We start from the raw sequence: 13,433 nt of genomic DNA on the forward strand, positions 1-13,433 counted from the left end.
GAGACAACTGGAACTGTTTTAACCTGAGGGTCACCACAACTCAGGTGGGGGTGGGTGGGGGAGGTTCAGGAGGAGAGTCCTCTACAGTAAACTCAGCTGATATAGGAACTGACCTATGCTTTTAACATTACTCTGTATTGCAAGCCAGTTATTTAGCCAACTGCACTATCCTACACCCTTTTGGCCAAAAGTGGGAGTAGTGTAGATTTAGTTTTCATAGTCAGTGTAGACACAATGGGCTGGAGGATCCCTTCTGTACAGCATGATTCCTTGAAGCCCACTATGCTTGTGCCAGAAGCAAAGACAACATTACAGTTGACTTTGAAATGCAGTCATTTAAGTGTAATCTGCTTGATGCAGAACACTGTGAACAGAGGCCTGGCCAAAGGTCACCCTCTCCATGCCTGTCTTCTGGGCTCTGGTGGTTTTCCTTGGGAGGGGAGGAACTCAAAGAGAATGTTTCATTTAAAATAGGAAATAACCCTGCAGTTTTGTTGATTGCACTAACGTTCCCAGTAGCCTCATTATTTGAAGTCCGTTTCATTGTCTAAGCATTGAGAATTATTTGTTCCTTTTGAGTCTTTACTACAGTTCAATCATTTTTAATATGCATTAAAACCTACAAGTTCTCGTGAAACTAATTCAGAAGGGTTCTGCAGCGTGAGCTTTGCTTACTTTCTGTTAATTAATTAATGAGGTCTTGTCTTATTAAGCAACATTTTGCAAGAATGATTTTAGGATTATATTTTCTGTTGGAAAAGACCCTTCAGTCCAACTCATTCATGCTGACCAGATATCCTAAATTAATCAAGTCCCATTTGCCAGTACTTGGCCCACATCCCTCTAAATCCTTCCTATTCATATACCCAGTCAGATGCCTTTTAAATGCTGTAATTGTACTGGTGTAATGACACAATGGTGAACCCCTCTATTAATAAAACAAACACCCAGAAAAACTCACCTCGGACTGTAATCTGTTAAAATATAAGTGACAGAGAACTCCCAAATTCCACTATTTGAAGAAAATAACATCAATTTATTTTATAACCCTAAAAGTGAACATTAACCAACAACTATTCACAATTCTTAAGCCCTCCTTTCTCTTAACTGCTTATTACCTGCCTCTAACTCTATAACAATATGCTTTTCCAATAAGACACTTATTGAAATTACATCAACTTAATTCCAAAACCATATAGCTGCTGTTGTCTTTGGTCTCTGTCTTCTTCCGGCTGAAGATCCCCTGAGTCATCTTTCTTTTTACTGCAAGTATGGTTCTTATGAAAAGGTACTTGTGACAGAGAGCGTTTCCTAATTTCTTGGGTCTCTCTTGATGGCAGTTGCTGTCTCTCTAATTTTCAAAATGTCGGCATTTTATATTCCCAACATCAGATTGTCACATTTGGTTCAATGTTGGCAAAACAATAAATTCAAACTCAATTGGGTTTTAGTATCCTGGGACATAATTTAAATTTGAAGTGTTGTCAAAACAGCAACCAAAGCTCAGATATCCATTTCACAGTCAAATGTTATGCACTTTCAATTTTCCAGTAAATTCTAGGACTGCCATCTAGCTATATACATAGGTGCTTGTAATCTCTCAGTTCAGAATAGCATTCACCCTCTCTTAAAAGTACAGTACACACCTTCAACTTCATAACACCAGCCTCCATCAATTCCTCTGGCAGCTCATTCCACAAATGCACCACCCTCTGCGTGAAATATTTTCCCTTGGGTCCCTTTTAAATCTTCCCTCTCTTATCCTAAACCCTCTTGTCCTGGACTCCCCCACCCCAGGGAAAAGACTTTTTCTATTTACCCTACCCATGCCACTCATTTTACAAACCTCTATAAGGTCACCCCTCAGCCTCCAAAGTTCCAGGGAAAACAGCCCCAACCTATTCAGCCCCTCTCCACAGGTCAAATCCTCCAGCCCCGGCAACATCCTTGTAAATCTTTTCTGAACCATTTCAAGTTACACAGCATCCTTCTCACAGGAGGGAGACCAGAATTGCACACAGTATTCCAAAAGTGGCCTAACCAATGTCCTGTACAGCCACAGCATGACCTCCCAACACCCATATTCTCAATGGTCTTCTTCACTATCCTGTCTACCTGAGACTCCACTTGCAAGGAACTATGAACCTGCACTCCAAGGTCTCTTTGTTCAGCAACACTCCCCAGGACTTTACCATTAGGTATATAAATCCTGCCCTGATTTGCCTTTCCAAAATGCAGCACCCCACCTTTTCTTTTGTTTTAGTTAGTTATTTAACATGGTAGTTAATCATGGACATAATCGCATCTGCCAGCAGACTTTCTTCGACAGAAGTTTTTACACAAAAGAAGAAATGGAGAATAAAAAAGCAAACCAAGCTAAAGGAAGCATTTTGAATCATTTTAAATCACACAGCAAAACAAAGCTTCTGCCTATTTTTAAACTCAAAATTCCCATCATTTGAGCTGAGCTGAAAACTTAGTTTTGAACTGAGATCTTATCAAAAAAGCTCACCTATCCAGAATTTTTCTGAACTGAAATCAAGCCAAATGACTTAGATGTTTACTCAACCTGTGGTAAGCACCACAGTATAAAGCTTTTTCCATTAAGACCACGGGGTGTGCAGTCATCTGCTCCTTGAAACATACTGGAATAAGCCACTTTTTGGAAAGACTGATTTTTTTTTTAAAGAAACCGTTCAGAAAAATAACCAACTCCCATTTGCCACTATTTTTTGATATCTAAATGCCAAAATGGTATTAATTTCGATACAAATTATGCATCTCTGAGCACACTCTATAGGTCTGTGTGAAGATACGCTGAACATTGAGAAAAGAGTACACAAATTTTGTGTGAAATTGGTGAAATAATCGCGCAAATGTTAAAATATGATCCTAATTAATGTTTGGCCGGACACATCACAGCCAAATCCATCAATTGCTCAAGTATATAGTTAATTCCCATGAAATCTATGATTGGTTGAGCAAACCTTATGGTGATTACATTTTATAACCATTGTGTAGAAGATGTAGAAGTTTTAATACATATACAAACAGATTCAAAAACAGTTTCTTTCAACCTGCTGTCAGACTTTTGAATGGACCTCCCAAATGTTAATTCTGCTCCCTTTTACTCTCTGCACCTCCTCAGTTGCTGTGACTCTGTATTCTGCACTCTCTTCTGCTGCCCTGATGCACTTTGTGTAATACCAACTGCCTATATAGCACACAAACAACACTTCTCAATGCATCTTGGTGTGTGACAATAAATCAAACTCAAAAAATGACTTTATTTCACCAAAGATGGAAGTCAGTCAAATTAAAACTTGAATTATTTTTACCAAATCCGATTTTAAATGGGGTGTGACTGAATGTGAGGTGTCCTTCTCTCTCAGATAGACTGTTTGAAAGTTTTATAATATTACAGTACCCTGGGCAGAACGTAAACAAGATGATTGTAACTTTTTTTTTGCTTGAAACAGAATTTGAAGAACAATTATATACGAACTGCTTCATAGCAGCACTAGGGATGAAGTTGGAAAAGTCTTGACAATTTTGACAAGTGGGAAGCACATCACGTTGAACTGACGGGAGACGCAATGATCCTTTCTCTCTTGATCTTAAGCACGGTTCCTCATTTCACAATTCTAGAGAAAACCAAGTGGTTAAATCATTTCAGAAAGCAAGATGCTCTTTTAAAGGAGAATGAAAATGTCAAATGGACTTGAATATAAGAAACTATTCTCTCTTGCCCTTACACATCTAGCTTCAAATGATCTTTAAATCTCACCTCGCTTCATTTCCATACTGAGCCATTTCAATGGTCTCCATGGAGGAATGGCTGATGAAAGACTCTTAAAATGTGGCAGAGACTTATCCTTGGCTAATCCTAGTTGTCCTTGTGTCCATTATCTTTTGACCTCTTTGTGTTCAGTTGGTGGAGGCCACAAATAATACAAGCAGCATCACAATTCACATACATTCAACCATTCTGTCTATGAGATAGTGACTGTTATGCAGCATGAGCATTCCTATAATGATGCCACACTAGCTCACTATGCCTCACTTATGAAAAGAGAGAAAGACAATTAAAGATGCTGGCAGCTGCTACTATTATAGATGATGTGGATATTAGATTTAAGAGAACTGCATCTCTTTAAATCATTGGGCTGGGCTACAGATCCAGCTTTAGCATTTTGTTTGATATCATTCTGCTTTCCTGCTGATCAGTGCCCACATAGAACCAACATCCAGCACCAGTCACTAGGCATATGTGCCTATCCATGATGATGTTGCCACTTATCAAACTCACTGATGCAAACAGTCCAAGGGCATTTGTTTGGGTTCCGGCCTTAGGGGGTTATGCCAGGAGAGTTTCAGTCCATGCCCTTTCAAAGTGGGGTCTTTAGGCCGCTGCCCCAAACTTTATTGCACCAGCTTAGAGAGGTTTGGACAGTGCAGTTGCTCAAGATTAAACTCAACAAAAGCCACTGCATCTCTTACCAAAGGCGCATTCCAGAAGGAAGTGCACAACAGTTTCTTCCCAATCACAGCCATCTCAAGAGCACTGCATTCAGAGTTCTCACATCTCCAGCTAACCTCCTTAAAGCATTCACCACTGTACCTCCCAACAGAGGTGGGGAGTAAAAGGGCCTTGGCAGCATCCAACGTTACTAATAGACTCCAGTGATATGTTTGTTTCAGATAGTCATGGCCATGGAAATCTCCTGCTGAACATAGAATCCCTACAGCACAGATAAAGGCCATTCGGCCCATTAAGTCTGCAACGACCCTCTTAAGAGATTCCCACTCTATCCCTGTAACCCCACAGTTACCATTACTAATCCACCGAACCTATATATCTCTGGACGCTGCAGGCATGGCCAATCCATCCATACTGCACAGCTTTAGACTGTGGAAGGAAACCACGGCATTAGGCAGAAACACATGCAGACTCAGGGAGAGCATTCAAACTCAACACAGACTGTCGCCTAAGATTGGAATCAAACCAGGGTCCCTGGTACTGTGGTGCAGTGCTAACCACAGAACCACTGTGCGGAAGCACTGAATGCAGCTAGGGCATTGAATTCAAGTTTGGTGGAAAACATAATTGTTCATTTGTAAGAGTCGATAAGTAGTGCCAGCATTGTCCAGATTCTGAAGAGGTTAACTGCCACTCTGAGCTTGGCATGAAAAGTGAAAGAGAAAACAGGGAGAGAAATCTCCTTCACACATCTTCACTAATCTTCCTGTCACAGAATCTTTTCTCGACACAGCATGGGTCATCGTAACCACAAAAACACCTGCTGGAGACCAAGTGCAGTTTTCACTGTGAGAAGGGTTGCCTTCATTTTGTGTGGCATCCCCACTGATTGGAACAGATAGAGAACTGATCCATCAGCTTTAAAGTGGGAATCCATGAGGGATACTGGGCAATATTTTGTACATTGGGGCTTTTCGAGTTTGGTTAACACAACGAGTTTCTAAATTTCTAACGTCCGGGTTATTACTTTGGAACCATATAGACGTATCCCTGCTAATGAATTGATTATTTGAACATGCTAAATATGAACAATGGAATTTGTTTGACTACTGAAAGATATCATTTAAGAATAAGCAAACACAAAATGCTATTAATGTTACTGATAAGCATATTAATGTCTATCTGAAAAGTTATTTGCATTTGTTTCTCTTTTTCTTTCGCTATAAGTCTGTAATAAATTGCTTAAAACCGACCTCGATAATGCCCTTCAAGATTTGTGCCATCGATTCAAAGCAGATTTGATGATCGATTCACCAGGGCTGTAATACAGCTGCAGTTTTTCAAGTTTTATTTAGAATGGATTTATTTGCTCAACTGTAATAGAAGATTGTTTTTCCCTCTCACCTCAAATCAATTTGATTTATTCTCTTAACCTTCATATGGAATTAATGATCACTGTTTAAAAATGAAGGGTTGCCCTCTTAAGACAGAGATAGAAAGATTTTTTTTTCCTAACGGGCTGTCATGACACTTTGTAGCTCTCTTCCTCATAAGTAGTGGAGGCAGAATCTATGAACATTTTCTGAAAAAAGGTATTAATGGATTCTTGATAGCGTTATGGACTAGGCCAGACCACTCAAAACATTCTTAAGCAGGCAGCTCCAGATCATAACTTGACAATTTTGTTTGGTAAGTGTACAGTGAAAATTACCCAGAGTGAGGTAGCGAGGTTGACTACCAGGTTTTAAAACAGACAAAAATGTATTCACAAGATTACACAATGAAACACAAAGAACAGAAGAACCCCGACAGAACTCAGTCCATCCAAACTAGACTTGATTAAGTTAAAAATCACACAACACCAGGTTATAGTCCAACAGGATTAATTGGAAGCACACTAGCTTTCGGAGCGACGCCCTTTCACCTGATGAAGGAGCGTCGCTCCGAAAGCTAGTGTGCTTCCAATTAAACCTGTTGGACTATAACCTGGTGTTGTGTGATTTTTAACTTTGTACACCCCAGTCCAACACCGGCATCTCCAAATCAAGACTTAATTTAGCTATTCTATATATACACAGCAGCCCCAATAAGCAAACCCCCTTAAAAACAGTAAAAATAAAGTTAGAAGGGCAGAAGGAGAGAGAGTTTTTTGCAACCCATTCCCACACAGCTGAACCTCTAACTAGTTCTGGACTGAACTGCTCAGCGAGAGAGCTGACCACTCTCCTTTCATTATACAGGTCACTTCTAAAACGTGACCACTTTGTCCTGAAGTCTCATTTGTTTACATATAAACAAAAGGTCTCAAAATCCTTTTCATCTCTGTCCCAAACCAGACTGATTGGAACCAGGAGCTGTTTATGAACCGTTTGAAAAAAAACCAAGGACACAGTATCCTTGAGAAAAGGAACAGCTTTGTGACAATTGGAAAAAGGAGATGAAAGATCACCATGGGTATGCAGGAATATGAAGCTGAATTAAAGTCAGACTAACCCGAATGTTACTAATGGGTAGATCAGAGTTGAAGAGTCATAGAGTCATAGAGATGTACATCACAGAAACAGACCATTCGGTCCAACCCGCCCATGCCAACCAGATATCCCATCCCAATCTAGTCGTACCTGCCGGCACCCGGGTCATATCCCTCCAAACCCTTCCTGTTCATATAGCCATCCAGATGCCTTTTAAATGTTGCAATTGTACTAGCCTCCGCCACTTCCTCTGGCAGCTCATTCCACACATGTACCACTCTCTGTGTGAAACGTTTCCCCGTGGGTCTCTTTTATATCTTTCCCCTCTCACCCTAAACCTATGCCCTCGAGTTCTGGACTCCCCAACCCCAGGAAAAAGACTTTGCCTATTTACCCTATTCATGCGCCTCATAAGGTCACCCCTCAGCCTCTGACGCTCTAGGGAAAACAGCCCCAACCTGTTCAGCCTCTCCCTATAGCTCAAATCCTCCAACCCTGACAACATGCTTGTAAATCTTTTCTGAACCCTTTCAAGTTTCACAACATCCTTCCGATAGGAAGGAGACTAGAATTGCATGCAATATTCCAACAGTGGCCCAACCAATGTCCTGTACAGCCACAACATGACTTCCCAACTCCTGTACTCAATACTCTGACCAATAAAGGAAAGCATACCAAACACCTTCTTCACTATTCTATCTACCCGCGACTCCACTTTCAAGGAGCTATGAACTTGCACTCCAAGGTCTCTTTGTTCAGCAACACTCCCTCGGACCTTACCACTAAGTGTATAAGTTCTGCTAAGATTTGCTTTCCCAAAATGCACCTCCTCACATTTATCTCAATTAAACTCCATCTGCCATTCCTCAGCCCATTGGCCCATCTGGTCCAGATCCTGTTGTAATCAGAGGTAACCCTCTTCGCTGTCCACTACACCTCCAATTCTGCAAACTTACTAACTGTACCTCTTATGCTCACATCCAAATCATTTATGTAAATGACAAAACGTAGAGGACCCAGCACCGATCCTTGTGGCACTCCACTGGTCACAGGCCTCCAGTCTGAAAAACAACCCTCCACCACCACCTTCTGTCTTCTACCTTTGAGCCAGTTCTGTATCCAAATGGTTAATTCTCCCTGTATTCCGTGAGATCTAACCTTGCTAATCACTCTCCCATGGGGAACCTTGTCGAACGCCTTATTGAAGTCCATATAGATCACTTCTGCTGCTCTGCCCTCATCAATTCCCTTTGTTACTTTCTCAAAAAACTCAACCAAGTTTGTGAGACATGATTTCCCACGCACAAAGCCATGTTGACTATCCGTAATCAGTCCTTGCCTTTCCAAATACATGTACATCCTGTCCCCCAGGGTTCCCTCCAACAACTGGCCCACCACCGAGGTCAGGCTCACCGGTCTATAGTTTCCTGGCTTGTCCTTACCACCTTTCTTAAACAATGGCACCACATTAGCCAACCTCCAGTCTTCTGGCACCATACCTGTGACTATCGATGATACAAATATCTCAGCAAGAGGCCCAGCACTCAACTTTCCTAGCTTCCCATAGAATTCTCAGGTATACCTGGTCAGGTCCTGGGGAGTTATCCACCTTGACCCATTTCAAGACATTCAGCACTTCCTCCTCTGTAATATGGACATTTTGCAAGATGTCACCATCTATTTCCCTACAGTCTATATCTTCCATATCCTTTTCCACAGTAAATACTGATGCAAAGTACAATAATCCACCTCTTAATTTGTATGTTCATATGTCCAACTTGACAAATGCCCAGATTTTTGAAGACCAAGAATTAAGTTTAATGAAAGTCCAGAATATAATAAATGTTGAAGATTTAAATGTTTTGAGTTTTCATTTCAAAATAAAATAACAATAAAAATGTTAACCATTTCTGTGTAACTTTCTAATGAACAGATTATGAAAGTACTGAATGTATTAGAAATATGTAAATGAAGAATTTTTCATTGACTGTTTCACTGCATTATGTAATATTGTCTGCTATTCCTATCTGTATGCAACAAAGTACTTTATCAGAAGTAATAGAATCAAGTTGCAGAAATGTAGTTAAGAAACTGATCAGTCACAATCTGATTGAATTGTGGAACAGATTTGAGGGGCTGAATACGCATTCCTGTTCCAATGCTCCATGACAACGACAGCATTACAACTATATTTATAATCTCATTTAACAAAAAGAAGTGCAGCAAAGTTCAGTACTGGAGAGATTGAAAGCATGGTGGCTTCATGGTTAGCACAGCTACCTCACAGCTGGAGAGACCCAGGTTCAATTCTAACCTCAGGTGACTATGTGGGTTTCCTTACACATTCCAAAAAAAATGTGCAGGTCAGGTGAATTGGGTGTGCTATATTGCCCATAGTGTTAGGTGCCCTAGTCAGGGATAAGCATAGTGACATGGGACTCAGTGGGTTATTCTCCAGAGGATTGGTGTGGACTTGTCGGGCAGAAGGGCCTGTTTCCACGCTGTAAGGGAATCTAAACTAATCAAAATTTGACACAGTGAGAGGTGATATTTGATCTAATGATCACAGATTTAGTCACCTTTGCAGGTTTTCAGAACCATTTATAGCAATGAGGACATGTCAACAAACTAGAGACAGGTGGGGAGAGTGCCAAGAACGTCAACTTTGCACAAAAGCATAATCGGAGTGCAGGGATCCCGGAGAACAAGCTGGAGGTTTTGCAGGCATACTATCTCACAAGCTGAATGGTGAGTTCATACCCTTCGAAAATTTTTAAAAAGGCCATATGTGGCACAGATGCTAAACGAATCAGCAGCACATTTGTTCTGGTGCGGTTAGTTCTAATCACGCTTGAAGCAGACTGAAAGAAATGTCATCACCAGCTCTGAAGAATTGAATGGGACAAAAAGACACTAACTTGCAATCACGACTCCTGTAGGTTTTGAACTCAAGACATTCAGGTTATAAAATGGACTCACTGCTTACTGTGCTAAATGAGCATCAGCAAGATGGCGAGCCACATCCCATGCCCAAATAGGCTGGTTTTCAAGGTGCTGCGAGCCACACAGCAACCCTTGTCAAAAACCTGCAACTCAAGTGAGGCCAGGATATCAGCCTCCAAAGTGGTGACTGCTCGTGCCGATCGGTTCCTTTGGATTCTGGAATCTCAGAGCGTCTCGCTGGCGATTCTTTCGGCGGCACCGTGTTTTCCAGAAGACTTCGCGCTCGTGCTGCTGCTGCTCGGATGTGCCGATAGTCGCATCGCGTTGTTCGGCTGAATACAGCGTACAATCTCGAGAGGAAATCGCCTGCTGCTCTCAGCTCATCGTTCCGAAGCACCATGGGGCTGAGGTGAGCACCTAGCATAGGGGAATTAGCTCAAATGGTAGAGCGCTCGCTTAGCATGTGAGAGGTAGTGGGATCGATGCCCACATTCTCCACAATGCTTTTCCTGGGGACACGTTTGGGACGCAAGCAGTGTGACCTCGCATGGACCCTGCATGTGGCTCCAGTCTTTGCTGCTGCACAGATAGCACGATGGTGAGTTTACAAAATGCTGTGCAGAAAAAAGGTTGAGCACGTGTGGCCCAGATGTTAAACCTTGCAGCAGCGCGTTTGCTCTGGTGTGGTCAGCTCAAATCAGGCGTGAAGCCGTCCAAAGCAAATATTCTTGCCCGCGGAGAGAAAGAAAACACGCACGGTGGCAAAGGCCACAGTCTTGCCTTCTCTGAGGATTGAACTCAGGACCTTCAGATTATGAGACTGACGCGCTGCCTACTGCGCTAAGAAGGCCAGCCGACAGCCGAGTGGCATACCGGGTGCCCAAATAGGCCGGTTTTCAAGGTGCTGCGAGCCACAGAGCAAGCCTTGTCAGAAAGCTGCAGCTCAAGTGAGGCCAGGATATCGGCTTTCAATCCACAATCACGCACGTCGCCCGTTACATGCTGGGCTCCGGCCCGTGCAGAGACACGGCCCACTCGCGGTGCCGCAGAGCCGTGGCGTCAGGAGGTCGGCAAAGCCCGGTATGTCTTGCTCTTGGCAGCCAACATTCGGCCTCTTTGTCTCGATGGCTCCGCTACTGGAGAGCCACGCCACAGCGCACTAAGATCCTTTGCTCAGCAAGAAGGGAGGTGCTTCCGTTTACCAAAGAGCCTAAGAAAATGAGGGTTTGGTTAAGAAAAAGAAGGAAGCACATGTCAGGTATAGACAGGATAGATCGAGTGAATCCTTACCAGAGTATAAAGACAGTCGGGAAATCAGGAGGGCAAAAAGGGGACCTGAGATAGCTTTGGCAGATAGAGTTAAGGAAAATCCAAAGGGTTTTTACAAATACATTATAAGGACAAAAGGGTGACTAGGGAGAGAATAGGGCCCCTCAATGATCAGCACAGCGGCCTTTGTGTCGAGCCGCAGGAGAGGTGGGGGCTGGGCAATACTAAACGAGTAGTTTGCATCAGTGTTTACTGTGGAAAAGGATAGAATGTAGGGAGAAGTATAGAATATAGGGAAATGGATGGTGACATCTTGTAAATTGTCCACATTGCAGGGGAGGAATGCTGGATGCCTTGAAACGCATACAAGTGGATAAATGCCCAGGACCTGAGCAGGTCTGTGGGAAGCTAGGGAAGTGATTGCTGGGCCCCTTGCTGAGATATTTATATCATTGATATAAAATCATGAGGCGTATAGATAGGATAAATAGACAAAGTCTTTTCCCTGGGGTGCGGGAGACCAGCACGAGAGGGCAGAGGTTTAGGGTGAGAGGGAAAAGATATGAAAGAGAACTAAGGGGCACCTTTTTCACACAGAGGGTGGTACGTGTATGGAATGAGCTGCCAGAGGAAGTGGCGGAGGCTAGTACAATTGCAACATTTAAAAGGCATCTGGATGGCTATATAAATAGGAAGGGTTTGGAGGGATATGGCCCGGGTGCCGGCAGGTACGACTAGATTGGGATGGGATATCTGGTCGGAACGGTCCGACCGAAGGGTCTCTTTCCGTGATGTACATCTCTATGACTCTATGACTCCTTCCAAGCAAAGTTTTCCCGCGAAGCAGCGCTCTAAACTGCTCGATGACAACTTACTATGTCAATGTCCGGACGAAGGAGCCTTCCATTCCTGTCGGAAAACTGGCTGTGGACTTCTCTTCGTTTCTTCTTCTTGAAATTTGGCCTGCACGGGGTGTGCCACTTCCACAGTTGCACAAGTTGAACAGCAACGCATCCGAGCAGGTCAGCACTAAGGAAAGGCCCTACCGGTCAGACAGGGCTCGCGGGTGCTGCTTCAGACGAGTGGCGGTTGCTATTTGCATCTCGGCCTGCTTGGCGTGTATCTGAAAGCAGCACTTTGCGGAACCTGACCGCATGGCTGCAGCTCACGAGGATGAAGGAGAAGCCCTCTTTTTTTGTCTGGTAACAGCCCCCAGTGTTCTCTTTCTCCAAAATACACCTTCTTCTTCTTCAGAGAATTCTGCCTGTTGGTGTGCTGTGACGTCTGCAGTTGCAAACCACGAGCAGCAGGGAGCCCTCTGGAGGAATTTATTTTGTTTCAAAAATATACTTTATTCATAAAATACTTTGATGGTCTGTACAACTGAACATGCCATACATATGTAAACATTCCATTTCCTTGCATACCGAAACAGAGTAATCATTCCTATTTACAGGTCGGAACGATTCTATTTTTAGCTGAGGCGTCAGCAGAGCCCAAGTGACTGCATGGGCCCCCTGTTCTTCGTTAGGCAGGCAGACTTTACACAGTGGTCTTTCCCCACCGCGCCTTGGCGGCAGCTGCCCCAAGCTTCAGCGCATCCCTCAACACGTAGTCCTGGACCTTGGAATGTGCCAGTCTGCAGCACTCAGTCGGGGTCAACTCCTTCAGCTGGAAGATCAACAGGTTTCGGACCATCCAGAGAGCGTCCTTCACCAAGTTGCTGATCCTCCAGGCACAGTTGATGTTCGTCTCGGTGTGCGTCCCGGGGAACAGGCCGTAGAGCACGGAGTCCCGCGTCACGGCGCTGCTCGGGACAAACCTCGACAAAAACCACTGCATTCCTCTCCAGACTTCCTCTGCATAGGCACATTCCAGAAGGAGGTGTGTGACAGTCTCGTTCCCCCCCCCCGCAGCCGCTTCGAGGGCAGCGTGCGGTGCGGCTGAGAGTCCGGGCGTGCATAAAGGGTCTCACAGGCAGAGCCCTTCTCACCACCAGCCAAGCCATGTCTTGGTGCTTGTTGGAAAGTTCTGGTGATGAGGCATTCTGCCAAATGGCTTTGACAGTCTGCTCAGGAAACCGCTCGATAGGATCCGCCCTCTCCTTTTCCCAAAGGGTCTCAAGGACACTACGTGCTGACCACTTCCTGATGGACTTGTGGTCAAAGGTGTTTTTCTTCATAAATTTTTCCAGAAGGACAGGTGATACTGAACGGTCCAACTACTCGGAGCGTTCCGCGGCAGCGAGGCCAGGCCCATCCTTCGCAACA

At 43.7% G+C, this 13,433-nt stretch overlaps 1 protein-coding gene and 1 non-coding gene across 4 annotated transcripts in view; one reads left to right on the top strand and one right to left on the bottom strand.

Annotated features, from left to right (window-relative positions):
- The window catches only part of tmem71 (transmembrane protein 71), a 54,971-nt gene extending 49,239 nt beyond the window's left edge, over positions 1–5,732 (top strand). For all 3 annotated transcript variants that reach the window (XM_087986566.1, XM_087986568.1, XM_087986567.1), the window contains one exon: positions 3,480–5,732. In XM_087986566.1, coding sequence (XP_087842692.1) covers positions 3,480–3,515 — 36 coding nt within the window. In that variant the 3' untranslated portion in view covers positions 3,516–5,732. The remainder of the gene's footprint in view (positions 1–3,479) is intronic.
- Positions 5,733–10,671: 4,939 nt separating this feature from the next.
- Positions 10,672–10,744, bottom strand: trnam-cau (transfer RNA methionine (anticodon CAU)). The gene has a single exon. It is a non-coding gene; the product is annotated as a tRNA-Met (tRNA).
- Between the last annotated feature and the right edge of the window lie 2,689 nt (positions 10,745–13,433).

This window comes from Chiloscyllium plagiosum, unplaced genomic scaffold (genome assembly GCF_037043375.1).
Source record: "Chiloscyllium plagiosum isolate Xiang-an unplaced genomic scaffold, Cpla_swu_hap1 HiC_scaffold_4, whole genome shotgun sequence".
Lineage (NCBI taxonomy): Eukaryota > Metazoa > Chordata > Chondrichthyes > Orectolobiformes > Hemiscylliidae > Chiloscyllium > Chiloscyllium plagiosum.